The 22,166-nt window shown below is 58.7% G+C and overlaps 2 protein-coding genes across 2 annotated transcripts; both read left to right on the forward strand.

Annotated features, from left to right (window-relative positions):
* Positions 1–279: 279 nt before the first annotated feature.
* On the forward strand, positions 280–9,885 carry ZNF346 (zinc finger protein 346). The gene is given in 9 exon segments (XM_086621452.1): positions 280–343; positions 465–517; positions 519–569; positions 669–738; positions 741–763; positions 1,787–1,937; positions 3,423–3,662; positions 6,155–6,248; positions 7,488–9,885. Coding segments are annotated over 9 exon segments (852 nt in total). The 3' UTR covers positions 7,594–9,885.
* Positions 9,886–15,300: 5,415 nt separating this feature from the next.
* FGFR4 (fibroblast growth factor receptor 4) lies at positions 15,301–21,360 on the forward strand. Its single transcript, XM_086621825.1, is given in 22 exon segments — positions 15,301–15,369; positions 15,371–15,439; positions 15,441–15,465; positions 16,486–16,550; positions 16,552–16,653; positions 16,655–16,757; positions 16,865–16,909; positions 16,912–16,953; positions 17,098–17,264; positions 17,349–17,472; positions 17,766–17,956; positions 18,069–18,207; positions 18,296–18,489; positions 18,735–18,880; positions 19,146–19,267; positions 19,368–19,478; positions 19,624–19,814; positions 20,226–20,348; positions 20,426–20,496; positions 20,773–20,910; positions 20,982–21,087; positions 21,175–21,360. Coding segments are annotated over 22 exon segments (2,490 nt in total). The 3' UTR covers positions 21,322–21,360.
* The last annotated feature ends 806 nt before the right edge of the window (positions 21,361–22,166 follow it).

Genomic DNA, 22,166 nt, shown 5'->3' on the forward strand with positions numbered 1-22,166 from the left:
GCAGCAGCCGCCGCGTCCTTTAAACGCCCGCCAAGATCAGGACCCGCGGGGCTGGCGGCGAAGGCGGGCAAGCGGATCCGAAGAGCCGCCGGTCCCCGCCGCCCTTCCTGCCCGCAGTCGACATGGCCGCCGCCACTCCCTTCGCGGCACGTGAGGGCGCGCGGCGCTCTCGCGGGAGGCCGCCCCGCCGTTGCTTAGGCGCAGCGGGGGCGCGCGGGGCGGCTCTCGCGAGAAGCGGCGGGAGGGCGGAGGGGGGGGGCGGAGCTGGCGGCGGCGGCGATGGCGGACGGGGCGGTTAGCAACGGGGACCGCCGCGGGGCTGCCGGTGTGGGCAAGGAGGCCGGTGAGGAGCCGTGGGGGGAGGCGAGGGCGGCGGGCGCGGCCGGGACCCTGCGAGGGGCGGCGCGGGCTGGGCGGGCCGCTGGACGCCCCGGTCGTGTCCCCCCCCCCCTCCCCCCCGCTAGTGGACCGCCTTATCCGGGAGAACGGGCACATCTTCACCGAGGCCCAGTGCAAGGGTGTGCAGCGCCCTGCTCATCTCCGAGTCGCAAGAGGCTGGCCCACTACCAGTAGGGAGCGGGGAGCCGCCGCCGCTGCCCGGTGCCGCGGGGTGCTGAGCCCCGGGGTGCTGAGCCGCGGGGCGGACGGGTTTCCCTCTGCTTTCCCAGAGCAAGAAGCACGCCAACAAGGTGAGGCGGTACCTGTCCATCCACGGCGGAGAGGAGCTTTCCCACGGGAAAGGATGAGGCTGGATGCAAAGCAGGTGAGAGGAGAACGTAGAGCTCTTCGGGTCTAAATCCTGCCGAGCGGGACCGCTGGGCTAAAGGCTGCCGGGTGGCCTGGGCGCCTCTGTGAATAAATGGAGACGATGCTCTCGGAAAGGGCATTGGGAGAACTGAAGAGCTCGATGGCAGGTGTGTCACTAGGTTCCCTTGTCTTGGGAAGCACAGTTCCTGCTGCCCTTCCCGTTTAAACAGCCTCTGTGAGTATGTTCCCCATTTAAACTAACGCGCGTTGCCTTTTATGACAGCCATGCTTGAAAAGACAGGGAAAAGTGAATAGGAGCAGCAACTTGTCCAGAATACATTGCAGAACCTTTACTGTCACAGAGAGCACATTAGGTTGACCAGCTACTGGAATTCCCTTCAAGGGCAATCCTTTTTGTACTTATTTAGGTTTCCTCAACCAGTAGCTGGAGCCTGTTGGTCAGTAAAGGCACCATGTTCCGCTCGGCCATCTGTCTGCCCGGCAACTCATTTGGGAAACAGATTCTACTTTTATGATTGCTTCACCTTTAATCCCTAGCTCTCCGACATTTGCAGTGGGAGGGGAGGGGGGGATAAAGGCGGATGCCTTCGCACATAGTGTTAGGCTTAGAAACGACTGCTGCGGCGCTGGCATCGCGTTGCAGATGACCCAGCTGATAATGATGTTGCGTTGTTCACTTCACACCTTGCAGAGTAAAAGGCTGCCTGTTCCAGTTCAGGCTGACACTCTGTTAACCTTGTCCTTAACCCACAGGCCAGGGCTGCCCCTCCGCCTGCAGCAGTTCACTAACAGGTTAGAAAAAGCCACCTAGTGCAAGAGCACTCTCTAATGAAGGAGAGGATGGCGCTGTATCATGGAAGTCTACCAGTCACACTTCTTCAGCTTAACACCCAAATGTCTTACCTTGTTTTCTTAGACTTCCAAGCCGCAGTGTTTCTCCTCGTAACGAGGAGGCTGGACGAGGTGACCTGCAGAGGTCCCTCCCAACCTCAGCCACTCTGTGATTCTGTGTGCACAGGACAGCAAGCAGGAAGGCAGCAGCGGGGAAGACAGAAACAAGTGTTGTCCCATCTGCAACATGACCTTTTCCTCTCCAGCCGTGGCAACATCTCACTACTTGGGCAAGACTCATGCCAAGAACATGAAGCAGCAGTCGCCCAAGGCAGAAGGTATGACTCTGCAGCACGTGCGTGTTGTACCAAGGGGCTGTTCAAGCAATAAAAAAGTTGAGAGATTCATTAGACCCCGATTGTAAGCTCTCGTTGAGGAGTGTGTGCTTTTTACTGTGAAACAGAGTAAGCCACCAGTGCACTGCCACAGGCATGGCCTCTCTCGTTGTACCCATCCCTGTGTGCAGGGACCAGGAGAGAGCCGCTCCTCAGGGAGCGTGATGTTAAGCTGTGGAAATGCCCATCAGAGGATACGATGCTCACTAAAAGCTTACCAGGTCTGAAGTGAGTGGTGAAACTCTGATACGGCAGTTCATCAGGGTTGCTCAGCTGCAGAGATGTAGCCTCTGAGGTTCAGGGACTTGTGAGCTGCAGATAGCTAGGGACTGGGGCAGTGTAGCTGGAAAGCATCAGTATATGCTTGTCCTGGCCTTGTGCTTTTCCCATGGCACCTGCTGTTGACTGCGCCCATGATGGGATACGGTCCAGGCAGACCTGTGGTCTGACCCAGCGCAGCTGCCTGCATGTCCCATCCCTTGCTAGTAGGCGGAAAGGCCCAGTAGGTGGAGACCCTGTACAGGGAGAGCAGGGGCAGCCGAGAGCCTGGGGTGCTGTAGCTGGTCAGGACAGAGGGAAAACAGAGCCTTTAAGTGCACCTGAGGATGGCACCTTGTGCTAGCTTTGAGCTGGGATCTTCCAGACAGAAACTGCTTGTCCTGGAGTGTCTTCATGGCTTGACAGGTTGTGTCTGCACAGTGAAGCCACCTCGGGGGTCAGGGTGGCCCGTAGGTTATTTTTGTTCTTTGAAGCCCTTGCTTTTGTGTATAAGAAGACCCTTCAGGAAAGGGCGGATGTACGCATAAGCGATCTGGTGTGTAGCTTCTATTTTGGCACGAGAGGAGCTCTCTGGTCCTTAGAAGGTTTCTTGCTCTGGTCTTTGGTACCCTGTAATGAGAGGGTGCGGATTTTTCCATCAGATAGGAGAACTGCGGTTTCACTCCATTGGACCTAGTCCTGTTCATGCTATTTCTTAGGCACAACTCATTGTGACTTCAGTTCAGGATCAAGTGTTTCCAGAAACCCACCTGCCTTTGCTGCACCAGGGCTTGTACTCGTGTTCTAGCTGCCTCCTCTTTCTTTCCTGGATGATGATAATAGCAAGTGGAAGCTCATTCATGTCCAGTGTTTCTTACGCTTATGTTAACTTCACTACGCAAATCTGTTGGTGTTTTTTTAACTCTGAAAGTTTTTCTGGCCTACTCTGACTTGTCTTACCACATGGCTTTCAATTCTGAAGTGTTAAGGGAAGAGGTAGGAGCAACATGAATTTATTTAAATGTCTTACATTCTCTGTCTAGGTTTGGGGTTTAGGTGTGGTGTTTGTTTTTTTTTTTTTAATAAAATTAGAAGGTTTTAAGGAAATAAAATGACTGGTTTTTACCTCTGAGTTCTGTGACTGACCAAGAGTTTGGATTCACCCTACAGAAGCAGTGCCCCCACAGAAACATCCTGCTACCCTCCCCACCTCCACTGTGTCTTCTAACGAAGAGAACAAGGACGTTACTGACCCAGACAAGTTCTGTAGCCTCTGCCATGCCACTTTCAACAACCCCCTTATGGCAAAACAGCACTATGTAGGCAAGAAGCACAGAAAGCAGGAGACCAAACACAAGCTGATGGCACACTATGGCCGAACCCCTGATGCATCAGCATCGTCCTTCATGGGTGAGTTCTCAACAGGCAGGCTAATAAATAGCTGAAGAGCAGGGTGGGAGAGCGACGGTGTGTCTGACAGGTCTTTGGACAAGACAGTCCATGCAGAGGGAGCAGGGGAGAATTGCTCATGGTGAGGATCTTGATCATACACCATAAGATTATTTGGTTGATTTGTAGCCCCCTGGCAGCGCAAGAGTTTTTAGACTGTAGCTACTCGTGACAAGGTTTGGGTTGTGTTTTGCAATGTTGTCTAATCGGGGACGTGTCCTTTTTATTCTCTGTGGGATAATCCAGGGATTTTGGCCAGTACTGTTTCTAGCTAGGTGGATTGCATCCAAAATGGAAAGATAAAAGTGGCATTTGGTGCTTAAAAAACATTTTCGGAGGGGACTAGCCAAAGATGGAAGAAAGGTTTAACTGCACCTGCTGCTTCAAAGCGCATGAAAGCCAGGGAGACTTCTCCTGAATGCCTTTCTGCCTCCGTGTGAGCACATCCATCTGATGAATTAATGCAACTCTCTCTGGAGCAAGCAAATTGGCAGGGGGGAGGGAGCTATTAAGGAGGAACTTTAGGCAGACAGTTAAAACTCGTTTGGTTTATGATCTGCTGCTTATGAGCACTTCTACGTGATGAAAGCCCTGGAGTCCAGTGAAAGCAGTAGGAGCTCAGTAAACTCCCTTGTTCCTCTCAACAGCCTTCTGTGGACCAGGAGGTCTCATACCTGCTGGATACTTGAGGTAAAATAAGCAGACAAATCATCTTAAATCTTCTTCAAGGGCTTCTTTCTCTGTTGTAAAAAACCCACACAAGCAGAAGATTAATTATTGTAATTCTTTGCAGGCCACCTTTAGACACCGGTAGCACTTAGGAGAAAAGGCTCAATTATGCAAGCAATATTCTCTCCCACATTGCGTAGTTGTGTGGGAGATGGAAAAGGTGCTTGGTATCTAGCATTACCCATCTGCTCTTTACCTAATTAGTGGGGCCTGGTGAATGGTTCCACTTCAGTGTGACTCAGGCACCGACAGTGGCAGAAGCCCCCCCAGGCAGGCTGGGTAGGTGGGCAGTGCCCTTGCCTGTGTGAGTGATGTCTCCTGTGAAGCGCCAGCGGAACTGGTTGCTATGGATGCATCTCCATGCTGTTCAGGCGAGGTTTAGGGAGCCTGGGCTGTAATCAAGGGCTGCTCGGATGTGATGGGCAGTCGGGATGTTTCTCCTGCTCTCTGTACTCATCTCTAACAGCCATGCCTGTCCCTAAACTTCTCTCTGCTGGTCGTGTCTGGCAGCAGGTGAAGATGCATTCTTTGCAGCACAACACAGAGGTGTTTGTTTGCTTAAAGATCCTCTAGGAACCACCCGTTGGGGTGCAGGAGTGCAGTTGGACAACTTCGTGCACACACCTCTTTGCTGGTTTGCAACAGAGAGATCTTGATCTCAGCCATGCAGAGAGGCAGACCTGAGGGCTATAACAGCTCCTCTGGCCTTTCCCACCAGGCTGTAGCTCTGTTTTGGGAGTTGAATGTCCCACTAGAGTCTGAGATCTGTCTGAGGTGCTGCAGCCAGGTGCCGAAACGCCTGCTACAACGTGTTGTGCTTCTCACCCATGTGTGCTTATCACCAACACGTCATTACGTTGCTCTGCACCCTGGGGTGAGTCTCCTCTTCCATCTTATGGAACGGGGAAACATTTTCTTTGTGAGACTCTCAGGCAGAGCCCTTTTCCAGCAAGCCAAAATTCAGGAGTGCTTAATGTCTTGAGGACAACTGCCAGGATTTTACCTTCTTAGAGACCCTGTGCTGAACTGTGCTGCCACACTTGCCTGTTTGGTATCTGTGACCTCCCGAACTTTCATTCCAGCTGGAGTTGTTGCGTTACAGAAAACCGTTGATCTGTCTAGTACAACTATTGTGGAAGCTTTTTTTTTTTGCAGTTAACTGATATGCTGGCTATAACCAAACTGCTTGAGGATAGAGCTTAATATTCTCAGTTCGCACCTCAGCAAGGCTTAGCAGAATGCTGCTTGTTGGAACTGGACATTTTGTGTAATCTCCTCTGGCTGCTTTTTTTATTGAAACAGTTTAAGCTCACAAATTAAGTTCTTCGTTGTTTTTGTATGGGATTTACATATCAGGAGAAGTGGGAATTTGGGAAAGAAATGGAGTTGCAGTGTAGCATCAGGTTTGGTATTCTAATGCTGAGACTTTTACTGTGTCTGATATTGCGAACTGTTTAGGAATCATGTCCTTTTTTTAAGAGATAAACAGACCCATGCTCTGACCAGGAAAGCTCTTCTGGCTGAGCGATACCCTCACAGGAACTGGCCAATACATGGTGGGGTAGTGGGATTCTGCGGCCTCGCTGCCTGGTCAGGCTGTTGGCTTGCTATTTGTCTTTGTTTAGCGGTGTTTAACACATCAAGTGATTGATTATCTCACTTGTTTCTACCTCAGGCACCAAGTTGTTGGCTAGCTGGTGTGCTAACATTGATGTCTGTTTCAGCTGGGAAGGGGTACCCCTGCAGCACGTGTAACATAGTACTGACCTCCATAGAGCAGTACCAAGCTCACATCAGTGGCTTCAAACACAAGAATCAGTAAGTAACGTTCTTGTCTGAGTGTGTTTCCAGCCTCGCTGTTCAAATCGATGGCTTACATGTAATTTAAAATGCAGTTTGGAATGCGTATTTCCAGCTGACTTGCAAGCAGAAAAAACAGGGGTTGTACAAGCTTGCTCTGTTTGTCCGGAAGCGAATTCACTTCTGCAGCTCCCTCTGCAGACAGCTCTGCGATGCTGCTGAAGTAGAAGGGCCCTGCAGCTGCTTTTGGTTCTTGATGGTTCAGCTCCTTGTGGACCTTTGCAGTCGGTGCATCCAGCCTGACACCCATTAAACACCGTTTCTCTAAGAACTGAGATTTCAGTTTAATTAAAGACTGGCTCAGTGGAGATCCGCTTGCCATTCTAATCTCTCCTGGGGTTGCTTGTCTTAAAATTTGGCATGTAGTCAGCACGCTCCAGAAACCCAGACTGTATTCCTGAACTCGCTCTCAGGGTGAGTTGGTGAGTTAAATAATGGCATCCCCTGCATATATTAATCCAAAACATTTAGGCTGCCAGATGATTAATACCAAAATACTTGTTCTGGACACTGTCAAAGTTCAGATCTCTAATTTCAAAGCCTTTGCTAAAAGAGGCTCAGTAATGAGCATGGGTTGGTTAGACAGCTTCTTACAAGAAAGAGGTATTAGGAATCCCTACCTGAAGTGAGGACAGACTCCTAGCCAAATTCCCCTGAGAGGACAGGAGGAAAACTGGGATCTCTTGTTGCCTATCTGCGGAATAACAGCCCTGGAAAGTTTCAGTTCTTGAACAGCACAGCCAGATCAGTAAATAGCAAGCATCCCATTCTAGAATGATAACACTGAGGATGTTCCCAGCACACACGGATCAATGTTCCCTTAAAGGACATGGATGTTGTCCGAGTTTTTGCAGCCACACAACTCCCTTTCAGACAGCTGCTCCTCGATTCAGCCATTCAGTCTGTTCCAGGCCAGCAGTCTGAAGAGAGCCAGGATACTTGCTTTGTAATGGAAGCTTTAACAGTCCTTGAGCTGTGCAATAGCTAATTCTGCCATGCTAAATGTGTCTGTTTACACGCACACGGAGGGCAAGGATGCACTTGGAAGCTTTTCTGGCAAGTTGACTTGGCTACAGTAGGCTGTTGCTCCACTGACAGCCATGCCTGCTGAGCAGTGATTGCAGCTGGCAGATTTCAGATCACTTCTGACATTCTCCTTTTTTTCCTTCTCTTCCTCTTGCTCTTTTCTATGTCCAGGATGCCAGGAGCAGTGCCAGTTATTGGACCGTTTCCACCACAGCAGTATGTCCGGGAAGAGTCAACTGCCCCAGGAGGCTACAGTTATTTCAGCCAAGACTTCTAGACCAAGTTGCAGCACTGTTCTTGGAGTTGTTGGTGGCCCAAGAACGCACATCCTTTGCCAGCCCACAATGGTTTCATTATCCCTCTGGATAAGCAAAGCCCTGCCCTCCTGTATGGACCCGTTGAGCAGAACGGGGACTGAATCTGTCAGAAAAAGGATCCAGCTGGAAGAGACTTGCTAGACAGCAAATACTTCATCCCTTAGAGTAGTTTTCATTGTGTAATTGCTTCCTGTGAAGGTGGGTGCGGTGTGAGAGGAAGTGTGTATCTGGTATAAGGAGGGTTTGGCAACAGGCTGGTAGTGGCCACCTCCTCCCTCACCAGAGCAAATAATCGATTCCTGCGCCTGGAGGGCCAGCATCCCGTGCTCAGAGGTGGCTTTTGCTGGAGGAGGACTCCTAGACGGTAGCAAGCAGTGCTTATGCAGCATGGATGGGACACGGTGGGGGTTGCCTGGCTTTGTACAGGCCTAAAATAGGAAATAACCAGCATGGCATCTCTTTCCATGCCTCCTCCGGTCAGGTTAGTGTGCAGAATTTCATGAGCCACTGGTTGCCATCAGAGCCTTTCGCGGTACTGCAGCTGATGGTTCTGGAGCTGGGTTTGTGTCTGTCTAACAAGTAGTGACAACTTCTGGTGTGCAACCTGCTGCTGGTAGGAGCAGAGGGCTCTCCAGACAGCTCAGCCCTCTGCCCCAACGATTTCCACGTGGAAGGAAGTAACTGTTTAGCCTGGTTTCCTATGGAAACAGGTCTATGTGATCATTCACCGTGTGTGTCTTTACCCACTGTCACTTCAACCAATCTCAGCCAAACTTTGCAGTGGTGGAGATCTCCAAGATCTGAATGCAGTCAGCAGAGGAAGGTAGAGCAGGGTGAGTTCATCTCTAATTCTGTCAGGGTCTGCATGGAAATGCAGCATTTTCCCTACTGCCACCAAAATACTCTGGGGAAGGAGGGTTTTAAGGGAAAAGAGATGTAATAAATCTAGATGCAGCAGAAAACTGTAGTATAACTTGGTCAAATCGTTAGCTGACTAAAAAGCTACAAATCCTTTGGAAACATGCCTTCGTTAGCCCTTCATTAGACACTACTTGCCCAACCCCTCTCTTCAAAGTTCTTACACATTTGTACCATCCTGGAAAAGGGATGTTCTGTATTTCAAACCCAGAAATTAAGACTGATGGTCTCTTCATGGTGCTAATGTACTAGATCTGTTAGAAAAGGCCCCGGAAGGAAGGGCAGGCATCTGAGACTGCTGTGTGTTTTGGACAAGTTCTTTAGATGTTTTGCCTTAAGCTAAGGCATTGCCTGTTCTCTGCTAGTCCACTACAAGAGCCATGTGCATTGGGCTGGCCTCGTGTTCAGTGCCAGTGCTCCGAGTCGGGCACCCCGCAGCTTTGTCCCAGCACCAGTGTTTCCGTGGAGCTGAGACTTTGCTAGTCCATGGCAAATGTCCTGCTGCTTTTCTTCCATGGGGCAGGATGTGGATGTGGCCCCTCTGAGGGCTTCTCTGGCTGGTGGGGTTCTGCAGGGCTGGCAGGAGCATGGGTGACGGCTGTGGACACACCGCGCTGCCAGGGTGGGCTGAGCCAAGCTGCTGCCTCCTGTTGTGTGACCCCAGCAGCGACTGGAGGGTGGTCTGGGGTCCTGGTGTTGTGTGCCAGGGGAGCAGCTGACGCCTCCGCGGGGTTGAGAGACGGGCTGTAGAGGCACTTCCAAAAGCCGGTGTGCCCATTGGTCAGGTTGAGCAAGGAGAGAGCTGGCTGCTAATCTCAGTGCTTGGAGTGAGTGCCTTTCCTTCCCCACTCCAGGCTGTGCATGAGCTTTGTTTTTCTTCACCCTGCACAGAATCAGCCATCTTCCCTTAGGACAGGCTCCTGCTGGTCTGGGTTCGCCTTCCTAATGTTTTCCAGTCTTGCTCCACTGCTGAGGTCTGACCTTAGTCTCCTGCTACAGAGGGGGTCCTTTTAAACCTTGCAAGCTGATCAATGAGCAGAAAATTGCGATGGACGGAAGGAAGCATTGTGCGCCTGGTAGCCCTGGATGGCATCCAGCTCCGATCTCTGCTGCGTAGCTCTCGTCCCGCTGTACCAGGGCAGGTGCCTGCTAGATGTACTACACATCGACACCAAGAGGGATCCATTTCCAGCACTGCCCAGTCTGGTGTGTCACTCCTGTCTGTGTACTGACAGTTTTGCATTCCCCTGTACACAGTGTTTGTGTATCTGCTGTTTCCCTAAGGTGAAGCTCTCCAAATAGAGTGTTTATTACTAATTTTGGGTGCTGTCTCTCTACTAGAGCCCTTCCTGGGATTTTGCCATGCTTCAAAGCAAAGAACAGGATGCAGACACCTTCGAAATATTTGGGAGGGGCGGGAGGCTTGTGTTTGCATCTGCCCTCCTCGAGGCCCCGTTCTCATCCCACTGGCACCCTGGGGTACAGGTGATTGAAGATGGTAATGTGCCTTCCCTCTGTGCTGCTTCTGGCAAGTCAGCGTGGCCTTTGGGCACGCAGACGGGACAGTTGGGCTGGAGACTGACTGGCACTTCTGCAAGCTGTTGTGCGAAACATCTGTGCCTGCTGCAGGATGCTGGGTCTGTTTCCTGGCACTGCCGTGGCGGTACAGGAGCAAACATGCTCTGCTGCTGTCCATTCGAGGGCAGCTCGCTTGCAGAGGCGGGCTCGCATGCCCAGGACTGTCCTGCTCCTCCATGGGCAGGGCTACGGCAGAGCTCAGGGGACCAGCATCCATGGGAGTGGTGCAGGGACTCGTGCTGGCACCGAGGGCAGCACTGCTATCGGCCATGCAGGCAGTGCTGGGAGGGACAGGCTGCATCTGCCTCCTGTGGGCACAAGGCTCTGCCAGGGCAGTGTGCCTGCCGCTGCCAGGCTGTCCCTCGCTGATCCCTTCCCCTCCTTGTGGCAGGGCTGTGGCATGTCTGGCAGCTCCTGGCCCTTGCATGGGTGCAGGCACTCCCTGGGGCAGGTGCATGGTGGCCATGGGGCTGCCTGTACTCCTGGCATGATCCCTTCCCCAGCGGCAGGATGGCTGGCAGCGGCCATGCCAGGGCAGCCACAACCAGGTGGCTGGGGTGCTGTGGTGACCATGGCGGATCCATGCCCACCCCATATGGCTCCAAGCATGGAGCAGGTGGGTGCTGAAATCACTGATGTCCCTGCTCTGCTCACTGCCCATCCTGCTGCTGGACTGCTCTTGGGGTGGGCCCAGCACCCCTGGGCACCCCTGGGTGTGCTGCAGTCCAGTACCCCTGCCCAGCTGCTGCCGGGGCTGCCCAGTCCTGCTGCTCCCTGCCTGGAGCTCTGTGGGCAGCACCTCGTCAGGCCCTGACTTTGGCTGCCTGCACCGGGCTGAGTCCCAGCATCTTCCAGGCTGGCAGGCGCAGCACAGGGCACAGAGCCACCCGCCAGCCACGTCTCCCATGGAAGCACTGCCGTCCCCTGCCTGTGCCGCAGCCAGCTCCATGGAGCCTGCCGGTCTGAGGAGCTGGCTGCTCCTCCAGCAGCGTTGGGGCTGGGCCCTGGGTCCCCGCTCCCCCCAGCGGGGGGAGCGCAGCCCTCGCTGCCAGCCCCAACCGCTGCCATCCCTCGTGGCCCCACTGGCTCCAGCGAGTCAATCAGGTGCAGATGTGGAGGCAAGCTGGCGCCTGCTTGCGATTAGGGGCTGGGAGCATCAGGGTGGCCCCATTCCTGCCTCACAGCCCCCTGCTGTGACCACACCGCTCCTGGGAGGAACCTCCTGATGCCCCATGGGGGACAGGGTGGCAGGCAAAGCTCTACTTGCTGGCCCCGTATAGGCATGGCGTTGCCCAGCCCAGCAACATGGTGTGTGCCATGCTCTAAGGGGAGCTGGCACCCATCCTGGCCATGTGCACCATGTTCCCTGTGCCAGCTGCAGCCCCAGTGCTACCGGGATGGGCAGGGGTGGGCAGGGCTGCAGCAGGGACGAGGCATGTGTGCTGCCAGCTCTGTGCTGCTGGGCCAGCCTGTGCTCCCAGCTCAGCCCTCAGTGCCCAAATCGGCGCTGCGCTGGGGGCTGACCGAAGCCCGATGGCCTCGTGGTGTCCCTATCCTGCAGCCCCCCCCCATCAGGCCTCACGTTCTCAGCTCCCCAGGGAATCAGTAGGTTCATGTTTGCAAGTTCTGTCTGGTTAAACCTAACCCGGCCAGTGCTCCATCGGTCCCTGCCTGCCAGAGATAAGGATGGGCAGGTCAAGACTGGGGGCTGGCAGGGAGTGCTGCCCCGAGCCCGGCTGCTGCCTCCAGCACGTCGCTCGGCCCCCTGCGGAGTGTGCTGCGTGCCCTCAGCAGGTCCCTACTGATACGAGGGCAGTGGGTCGTGCCAGGGCTGGAAGCACCATGTGTCAAGGCCGGCAGGGTATGCGTGGAGCCAGGAGCCCTTGCACTGAGACGGCCCAGGACCCTCGTGCTCTGGGGCTGGCCGCTCCTCTGTGCAGGGAGTCACATTGCCCTGGCACGTGGCACGAGCTCGCGTGGCCCAGCCCGAGGACCCTGTGCACATATGGGGTACAGAGAACCAGGGAGCCTGGCACCCCAATATCAGCTCTTCAGGGGAGGCCAAGAGGAAACTTCCGGAGGAAAGAGTCCCCCAGGCTCCCCAACCCCCAGGAGCCACCATGCCGCGTGCACTCACGCTGGCCGCAGGTGCCACCGCAGCAGGAGCGGTGGTGAGCGCTGGGCCAGGCACAAGGGGCGGCTGTGTTCCCCGCAGCCCGGCTGCCTTCAAGAGCAATATTGTGGCACCAGGCAGGCTCCCTGTGCCGGCAAGCACATACACGGGCCTTTCATGAGGGGAGCGGGATGATTTACTGCCTGGGGGAAGGGGCAGGGGTGGGAGGATGGAGCCCGGGCGTGCTGGCCCTGGTGCTCAGCCCCGTGTGCATGCTTTCTGCCGTGGCGCCCTGCACACATGAGCAAGGCCGAGGGTCTGGCTGGGGTGTCACTTCTCAGGTGGGCAGGGTCCCCCTGCCCCATCTGCACCATTGCCACCCCCTTGCTGCCCCATCTGTGAGGTCCTTGGGATGTGCTCCCTCCCTGGGCACCTCGCTGCATCTCAGCTCCCACCCCCTGTGCTCAGTGGCCAGAGGACATGTGTCCCTTCTGGTGCTGCAGCTGATGAGAGCAGCCCAGGGGGTTACAGGGGACAGGGGCAGCAAAGGAGGGTGCTGGAAGCAGGGGTGCACCCACAGTGTGGGGCACCAGTGCTGGCACATCCCCCCTTGTTAAGCTGCGGGTGTGGCAGAGGCCGTGGTGGTGCTGCCGGTAGCAGGCAGCAGGCGGTGGGGCTGTGCTGCCATGAAGGACTTTTTGTTTGCCGTCAGTTGCTGTTATAAATCAAGCCAGGCAGCTCGACCCCTGGCCCAGCAGAGCAGACTGGCTCCCAGCTGCCCGCAGCACAGATCCCCCATGCCCCAGCTTGCACCCGGCATTGCCCTGGCCTGGCAGGGATGCTTGGTGTGACACAGGCTGAGGTGCTGGTCCCCTTTCCCTGCTCCTACCCAGCACAGTACCCAGCAGTGTGGGGACCTGGCCAGGATATGGGGGGGGGGTGTCTCCTTGTGCCCATCCCAGGCTGTGGCTCCCACCAGGCTCCCGCGAGTCCCAGCTCAGCCCCAGTGTTCTCAGTGCTGGGAACAACGCTTCTCTCTGGTTTTTAATTTGGTTTCGGTCGAATCAAGCTGAACCCAACATTTTTCTGTGCTTCCGGCACGCTGCAAGCTCTGCAGAGGCGGCTGCTGCTCCGTGAAATGATGTTCTCGTCCACTTCATGCACTGTCAGGAATGAACAGCTGCCGGGAGCTGCCGGCCCTGGGGACTGCTCTGTGTGCCCCAGGGGGGTCCAGCACCACAGGGTGGGAACCAGCGTGGGGTGGACGGTGCTATGGGAGATCGTAGTACCAAGCAGTCCTTGCAGTGAAACCGTGTCATGCTGGAAGTTGCAGGTTTCGCACACTGGAGTAGCACGGACAAAGCTGTGCCATGGCCCTGGTGGCATGGCCCTACAGGGTGGGGGTGACAGTGACAGCCACACCCCATTCACATGAGCCGAGCATGAGCAAGGGACTCACCATGGCCCCAGTAGGTCTCACTGGTCTTCACTGGTGAAGCAGACAGTGATGCAGTGAGGGACAGCACCTCTGGGGCCAGATCCTGACCAGGTGCTGGGGTCCCTTCTGTCCCTTCTTACTGGCAGCAGGATGTTCAGGGGAGGGTGTATCTGGGGGCCATGCCAACTCAGGGGTCTGAGGCCGGGCTTCCTGCCATGCCCAGGGGTCCTGTGTGGGCAGGTGGGCAGGCAGCAGGGCCTGGGCAAGGTGGGGTCCACCTGCCCCAGCGCAGGCAGCAGCTTGGGAAAGCGAAGGCAAAGTGTTTATGGGTCGGATTAGGACCACTCCAACCCTGGCTCGCAGCCTCTCGGCGTTTACAACGCTCTGTTACGGGCTCCTAATGAGGGTCACAGCCGCTTTATGGCACCGGCAGCGATAACGCTGCAACTAATTGCGGCACAATTAGCGAGTGAGCTGCCGGGCACCCAGCAATGTGCAGCACCCAGCCCCGACCAGGGCCACCCGCCAGGCCGGGTACCGCTGCCGTGTAGACCTCGGTATCTGCGGGGCCAGGGTGCCGTCCTTGCTCCCGGCAATCGAGGTGCCATGGAGGGAAGTGGGGCAGAGGCGGCCTTGCCCCCCCTGCCGATGTGCTGCTCCCGGCGTGGGGGCCCAACATGTGGGGTCTGCCTGGGGGGCGATGGAAGGGAGCAGCTCCACGCGTTCCCCACCCGCGGGGAGATGCTGCGGCGGCGGGCCCGTGCCGGGGGTGCCCGGGGGCCGCCCCTCGCTGCTGGCGGGGGCCGGTGCCGGCCGATCCCCCCTCCCCTACGCAGCTCGGCGGCGGGTGGGTTTGCAAAGGAGCCGGCGGCCGGCGGAGCACGGCCGGTTGCAGCAGCCGCGACTGGGGCCGGTTCCCCCCCGCCCCCCAGCGCTCCGGGCGGGGCGGGCGGCGCCGCTGTAACCCGAGCGCTCCCCTACAAAGTGCCCGCGCCCGCGCGGCGGCAGCAGAGCGGGTCCGGAGCGAGCCTGGAGGCAGCCGTAGCCTCGGAGCCATCCCGAGTCCGGAGCCAGCGTCAGCCCCAGCCCAGAGCCGTGCGGAGCGCTGCCCGCCATGGGGCCGCGGTGCGGGGCGCGGCGGCGCTGAGCCCGCCGGCCCCTGGACTTTGCCCGGGCCCTCCCCGCGCTGCGCGGGTGGCTCCGCCGAGGAGCCCGTCACCGCCGGTAACGCCGCCGCCCGCGATCCCCGCCCCGGACACCCACCCCTCGACCTTGGGACCCCTCTCCCTGGAATCCCCCTCACCTCGGGACCCCTGAGCCCGTGCAGCCCCGCCCGTGCCCGGTTAACTCGTCCCAGCGCCCTGGCCAGGCTGCGGCTGGCGGGAGGGGTCAGGTCCCTGCACCCAATGGGGCCCCCCTACCCGCGCCCTCAAGCCCTCCCGAGCCATTGAGGTAGGGGCGGGCCTGGAAGGGGTCTCACCCTGCCCGGGATCCCCCGTGCTCTGCCTTCCCTCCATACGCACCCACCTTCGGCGTGCCCTGCGGGACCCCGCCCCACGGTGCCCCAGGGACCAGCCACCCCCTCCCCACCGGCGGGTCCCTGCCTGGCCAGGGCAGCGCATGAGAGGGAGAGCTGCCTGCCCGGCTCCGCTCAACCCGGGCCCTGCCTGTCTCGCAGGGTGGGAGCCGCCGCGCCGGAGGGGCCTGGAAGATGCGGCCCCTCTCGCAGGTCCTGGTGGGGCTGCTGCTGGCGGCTGCCTGCCCAGGGCAGGGCGATTGAGCCAGGTACGGCGGGGGGGGGGCGAAACGGGGCTTAGAGGTGGGGGGTTGCGGGTGTTGCTTTCTAAATGCTTTCCCGTATCCCCAGCTGGGCAGCGAGCCCCTGGGGCTGGGGATGTCGGGTGCTCGCCCTGGGCACGCAGCCCCACGGCTCTGACTGCGGGGCTGGGCTCGTGAGAAGCTGGGGGCACCCGTCTGGCTGGGACGTGGCACGAGGGGGATAGCATCTCCATTGCTGGGCAACGGTGGCTCCGGACAGGCTGTCCCTGCGTTATGGGGCTCAGCTCGCTCAGTGGACATGCGTGGCAGTTGGTGTGTGGTGTGAATGCTGTGGGCTGTGGCAGTTGTGTGTGGCTCACTAGTGAGTGCAAGTGCCTTAGAGGTACAGGTGGTCCATGCCTCTCTGTGGTGGGTGCAGGAGAAGCACGTGTGCCGCCGGAGAGCAGAAGCCCGGCTACCCACATACACCCCTGTGATGGCCACGCAGAGGGCTGGGGATGCACGTGTGTCCCGAGGTCCCCACACACAGGCAGTCAGGCTGTGGTGGGTCTGCCGTGCTGGCCGTTGAGTTGTTTCTGCCTTCTGTGTGCTCACGTCTGCTGCCAGCCATCAGCAGGCAGTGGCACCACTGCCCAGACTGGGCATCATCGGGACTAGCCAGGGTTGGGGGTCCCAGCCATGCTTGGGGCATGTGAAAGCCTGATGGCAGATGGCCAGGAGGGTTTGGTGCCCTTGTTGGGTGGTGTGTTTGGTGAGGCAGGATAGGCTCAGGTACCCTGCGCTGCTGGAAGTTGTCCCTGCAGAAGGACGGTGGCATATGTGGCCTTTGACAGGACACACCACCGGGGAAGCCGGTGTCCCTGCACCTCAGGGCAGAGTCCAGCCCTTGCCTGCCTCCAGGGCAGCAGAGCCGGGCACCAGGCTGTGCTGCACCACATGCTCTGCACACCAGGGTGGGCATGTGGTGGGGTCCTGCCATCGGGGAGGGGTGAGCACGGGGCCAAGCACTCACGTGCGTCTGTTCAGAGCTGTTTGAGAGCCCGCTGCTGGAGTCGGAAGAGGAACATCTTCTGCTGGACCCAGGCAACACGTTTGAAGCTGTACTGTGATGCCAACCAGAGTGGTGCCAGCGTGATCTGGTACAAGGAGTCCCGGCCGCTTGTCCCAGGGGGTCGCATCCGCCTCCACCAGAGCCCTGCTGGAGATCTCAGAGGTCGCCTACGAGGACTCAGGGCTCTACGTGTGCCGGGCGCGGGGGACTGGGGAGATTCTGCGCAACTTCACCATCTCTGTCATGGGTAGGAGCCGCAGCAGAGTCCAGCTCCTGCCAAGGGCAGTGAGGCAGCTGCTGCCCGCCCAGCCCTGCAGGCAGGAATGTCCCTCTCAACCCATTGTTCCTTTGTAGACTCGCTGGCGTCAGGTGATGATGATGAAGACAGTGATGGGGATGGTCCCACGGAGACCGAAACGAGGAGCCCATCTACGTGCACAGAGGTCAGTGCCACCCTGGGCAGGAGAGGGCAACGGAGGCAGGTCCAGGAGCTGCCTTTGGCTCACAGCACGAGCAGCTGGGAGCAGCTCCACAGCCTCCATGCTGCTCCTTGGCCTCCTCCCACTGTGCTTCCCATGTCTCCCCAGCTCCTTACTGGACTCACCCGCACCGGATGGACAAGAAGCTGTATGCAGTCCCTGCAGGGAACACGGTGAAGTTTCGCTGCCCAGCCTCGGGCAGCCCCAGCCCCAGCATCCGCTGGTTCAAGAATGGGCGTGAGTTCCGGGGGGAGCACCGCATCGGGGGCATCCGGGTAAGAAGGCCAGGTCCCCCCCACCGCAGCCTACCCTCCTGGGGTCCAGGTACCACCTCACCACCTTACCTCCGTGCCCTGCAGCTCCGGCACCAGCACTGGAGCCTGGTGATGGAAAGCGTGGTGCCCTCTGACCGCGGCAACTACACTTGCCTGGTGGAGAACAGGTTTGGCAGCATCCGCTACAGCTACCTCCTGGATGTGCTGGGTGAGGGTTCCGCAGTGTGGTCCTGGCTCCCCACTCCCCCCACGCCTGACAGAGGGGTTGGGGTCATGGGGAAAGGGGGCAGAGGAGCCTCTGTGTCCTCTCTGCTGGCACAGACCACATGTCCCTTGCACCCGAGGGACATGGGGATGGAGATCAGGCTTGAGTTGCACTGGTCTGCTGTAGGGCTGGGAAGGGGCTTCCCATGGCTTTGTAGTGGGTAGAGAGGGAAAGAGAAAGGAGCCCCTGCTCTGGGCCACCATGTCAGTGACACTGCTCTGCGCTCCTCCTCACAGAGAGGTCCCCGCACAGGCCCATCTTGCAGGCTGGGCTGCCCGCCAACACCACGGCCCTGGTGGGCAGCGACGTGGAGTTCTTCTGCAAGGTCTACAGTGATGCCCAGCCCCACATCCAGTGGCTGAAGCACATCGAGGTGAACGGCAGCAGCTACGGTCCTGATGGGGTCCCCTATGTGCAAGTGCTCAAGGTAACAAGGGCTGGAAGCACCCAAGACCCAGACGCCTATCCCGAAGTGGTGACGGGGTGCACAAGCCCCCCGAGAAGAAAGGATGCTGAGCATCCATCGCTTTCCCTGGCAGACTGCAGACATCAACAGCTCCGAGGTGGAGGTGCTGTACCTGCGCAACGTCTCCATGGAGGATGCTGGCGAGTACACCTGCCTGGCGGGGAACTCCATTGGCCTCTCCTACCAGTCGGCCTGGCTCACCGTGCTGCCGGGTAAGGGTGGGGTCCTGGGGTGGACCATGACTGCTTGTCAGGGGTCCCAGGGACCATGACTCAGGTCAACCCATCTGCCTCTCTCCAGAAGAGGAGCTGGTTCGGGAAGCTGAAGCCCCTGAGGCCAAGTACACGGACATTATCATCTACACCTCGGGTTCACTGGCGGTGGCCATGGCCATCATCATCGTGGTGCTGTGCCGGATGCAGACTCAGTCAAGCAAACAGCCCCTGGAGCCCATGGCGGTCCACAAGCTCTCCAAATTCCCGCTCATCCGACAGGTGGGTGCCAAACTGGAGTCCTGGAGGGGGCGGGAGGTCCGTGGTGACCAACTGGCTCTCTGAGTGCCACCTGTGGCCATCACACCTTACCCTGCTCTCAGCCTTGAGGCTGCCCTCCCCACTGCCTCCCGCAGCTCCCTCGCCTTGTTGCTCTGAATGAGGGTCTCTCTGCAGCACCATTGTGTCTCTGTTTGGCCTCAGAGCACTGGGTGGGATGGCTGAGGTCCCTTGGGCTCTCTCCACAGTTCTCCCTGGACTCCAGCTCCTCCGGGAAGTCCAGCACGTCCCTGATGCGCGTCACTCGTCTCTCCTCCAGCTGTGCCCCGATGCTGGCTGGGGTCATGGAACTGGACCTGCCCCTTGATGCCAAATGGGAGTTCCCTCGAGACAAGTACGGTGCCAGGTGGCGCGGGGCAGTCTGGGTCTGGGGGCTGCTCTCCCCAGCCACCCCAGGGACAGCAGCACATGGGTGACAGACAGGGAGGTCTCCAGCCATCACCAGACACCTCAGCACCGCCGTACCCTGGGGCACTGGGTCTCGGCTTGGACCGGAGAGGGGCAGCCATGCTGTCTCCACCTCCTGGGGTCCAGCTATGTGGGTGGCGGGGAGTGAGGCCATCCCTGTGGTCCCTCATGGTTCTGCCTGTCCCTGCCAGGCTGGTGCTGGGCAAGCCCCTGGGGGAAGGCTGCTTCGGCCAAGTGGTGCGGGCAGAGGCTTACGGCATCGACAGAGACCAGCCGGACAGAGCCGTCACCGTGGCTGTCAAAATGCTGAAAGGTAATGGCTCCCCTGCCAGTGTCCCAGGCACAGAGGTGGCATCAGTGCCAGGCTGTGGTGCCGCCCCAACTGGCACAATGACCCAGCCCTCCTTCCCCAGACAATGCCACTGACAAAGACCTGGCTGATCTCATATCTGAGATGGAGATGATGAAGCTCATGGACAAGCACAAGAACATCATCAACCTCCTGGGAGTCTGCACGCAGGATGGTGAGAGGGCTGTGCAGGCAGGGCTTGGGCAGGGAATGGGCATGGAACGGGAGCAGGGGCTGGGGCTGGTGGGGACAGTGACAGGTGGGACGCTGGGGTGGGACAGGGCAGGGCAGGGGCTGAGCAGAGTGGACACCTTTTCCAGGGCCGCTGTACGTGATTGTGGAGTTTGCTGCGAAGGGCAACCTGCGCGAATACCTCCGTGCCCGCCGCCCCCCGACACCTGATTACGCTTTTGATGTCACGGTGATGCCCGAGGAGCAGCTGTCCTTCAAGGACCTGGTCTCTTGTGTCTACCAGGTGGCCCGTGGCATGGAGTACCTGGAGTCCAAACGGGTAGGGCTGGCACAGCCTGCACAGGCTGCCAGTGCTGGGCACAGCCTGGGAGAGGGGTATGGTGGTGATGGAGGAGCTGTGAGTCCCTGGTGAACCCACTGTCCCCATGGAGAGGGAGCGTGGCCCGTTCCGCAGAGCTGTCCAGAAGCTCCTGGCCACATCCAGCAAAGCTCAGGGCAGTATCTTCCCCAAAAATGTGGGGCTTAAAGCCTGACCCACCTCCTGGGTGTGCCCCCACGCTGTGCCTGTCACTGCAGGTGGGGTGTGACCCCACCACCGCAGAGGTGCCAGCAGGGCCAGCAGTGCCGGGGGTGCATGGGAGGAGAGTGGCAACTCTGGGTGTGGGGAGGAGACACACAGAGCTCCAGCTGCCGTCTCGCACTCCCTGAGGGTGACGCTGCCCCCCTGCAGTGCATCCACCGTGACCTGGCTGCCCGCAACGTGCTGGTCACGGCAGAGAGCGTGATGAAGATCGCGGACTTCGGCTTAGCCAGAGATGTCCACGATATCGACTACTACAAGAAAACCAGCAATGTGAGTGGGGGTCCTGCAAGGGGAGTGGGGACAGAGAACCCCCTGGCCAGGGCTGAGCAGGGGGTTTGCTCCTGCAGGGCCGCCTGCCAGTGAAGTGGATGGCACCCGAGGCCCTGTTTGACCGCGTCTACACCCACCAGAGTGATGTGTGAGTGCCGGGGCCACGGGCGGCTGAGGGTGCTGTCGGATGTGGGACGAGACAGCGCTGTGGGGTTATGCACGTCCTGGAAGCTCCCCGTGAGCAGGACAGGGGTACTCTATGGGCACAGCAGCAGCAGGGCACCTCTTCCCCAGGGGTGATGCCACCCTCTCCCAGCCCTGCTCCCATGGCACCACAGGGTGCGGTGGGGTGAGCCGGGGCCCCACCTGCCCAGGGAGGGTCCTAGGATGTGGCTGACCCCCCCTTTGCTGCACATGGTGGCAGGTGGTCCTTCGGGATCCTGATGTGGGAGATCTTCACACTGGGGGGCTCCCCCTACCCCGGCATCCCTGTCGAGGAGCTCTTCAAGCTACTGAAGGAGGGGCACCGCATGGACCGGCCGTCCAACTGCACCCACGAGCTGTGAGTATTGGCTAGGCAAGGTGGGCAGGGGGCACAGAGAGACCCTGCTAACACCCCCTTGCCCCCCCCAGGTACATGCTGATGCGGGAGTGCTGGCATGCCGTGCCCTCGCAGCGACCCACCTTCAAGCAGCTTGTGGAGGGGCTGGACAAGGTCCTGGCAGCTGTTTCAGAGGAGGTGAGTGGTGGTGGGGTCTGGTGGGCAGCGGGGCAGGGGTGCGGGCGCTGGTGGCACCGGTGCTGACAGCACCATCTCTCCCTGCAGTACCTGGACCTCTCCATGCCCTTTGAGCAGTACTCACCTTCCTGTGAGGACACAGCCAGTTCCTGCTCCTCCGATGACTCTGTCTTCACCCACGACCCGCTGCCGCTGGCTCCCCACCTCTTCTCCTACCCTAGCGTGAGGACTTAATGGTGGGCAGGGAAGGGTGATGCCAAGGCTGCCTCCACTCTGGCGGGGAGCGGGTCCAGGCTCCCGCAGGTTCCCTGCGTTGCTTGGTGCGAGCGGTGGGCGGGCAGGGTCCCAAGCCACAGCGCCAGGGCAGGGTGCCCCTCTCTCCAGGCTCTGTTTCGGCATCAAGCCTTCAGGCATGGCTGAGACCTGCCTGGCATTGCAGGGCAGTGGGAGCCAGAGCCTATCCAGGGTGGGCACTGCCTGGGATGCCTGTGGCATTGCCCAGGGAGCCAGGCTTTAGCCAGCACTTCAGTGGAAGTGTCTCTGGGCGAGAGCCCTGCTGCCTCTGTACATAGCTATAGAGATGAATATTTATGTACGTCAAATATCAACCTGATAAATTATTTTTTTGGAATAGACCCTGGCACAGTTTCTGAGCTGCTCCTGGGGGGTGAAGGGCCTGGCTGAGCTGGGACGGCGGTTCGGGGGCTGCCTCCTCACTGCCTCCTCGCCCCAGCCAGCACGGGGGCCTGCGGATGCTCCCAGGGGACGCAGAGGCGGTGCCACAGGTGCAGGAAGCGATGTCCCTGCTCCCGCGCCTCCAGGCCCACTCCGGCACAAAGCACCCTTGCATCTGTTCCCCATTAGCTGCTGCTGCACTAAGCCACCGTGAACTCCGCTACCAGCATCGCCCTGAAACTGATCCCCCAACTGGGGGAAAGCTCTGGGAAAGCACTTGGGGGCCCGGCTCTGCGTGCTGGGGACCCCCCACACCCCCCTGCCTGAGCCAGCCTCAGGACTCCAGATAAAAGTGAGTTATGGGCTCTGCACTGTCTCCCTAGAGCCCCAACACCCCTGGGAGC

The sequence above is a fragment of the Tauraco erythrolophus genome, chromosome 16 (genome assembly GCF_009769465.1).
Source record: "Tauraco erythrolophus isolate bTauEry1 chromosome 16, bTauEry1.pri, whole genome shotgun sequence".
NCBI classification, from domain to species: Eukaryota; Metazoa; Chordata; class Aves; order Musophagiformes; family Musophagidae; genus Tauraco; species Tauraco erythrolophus.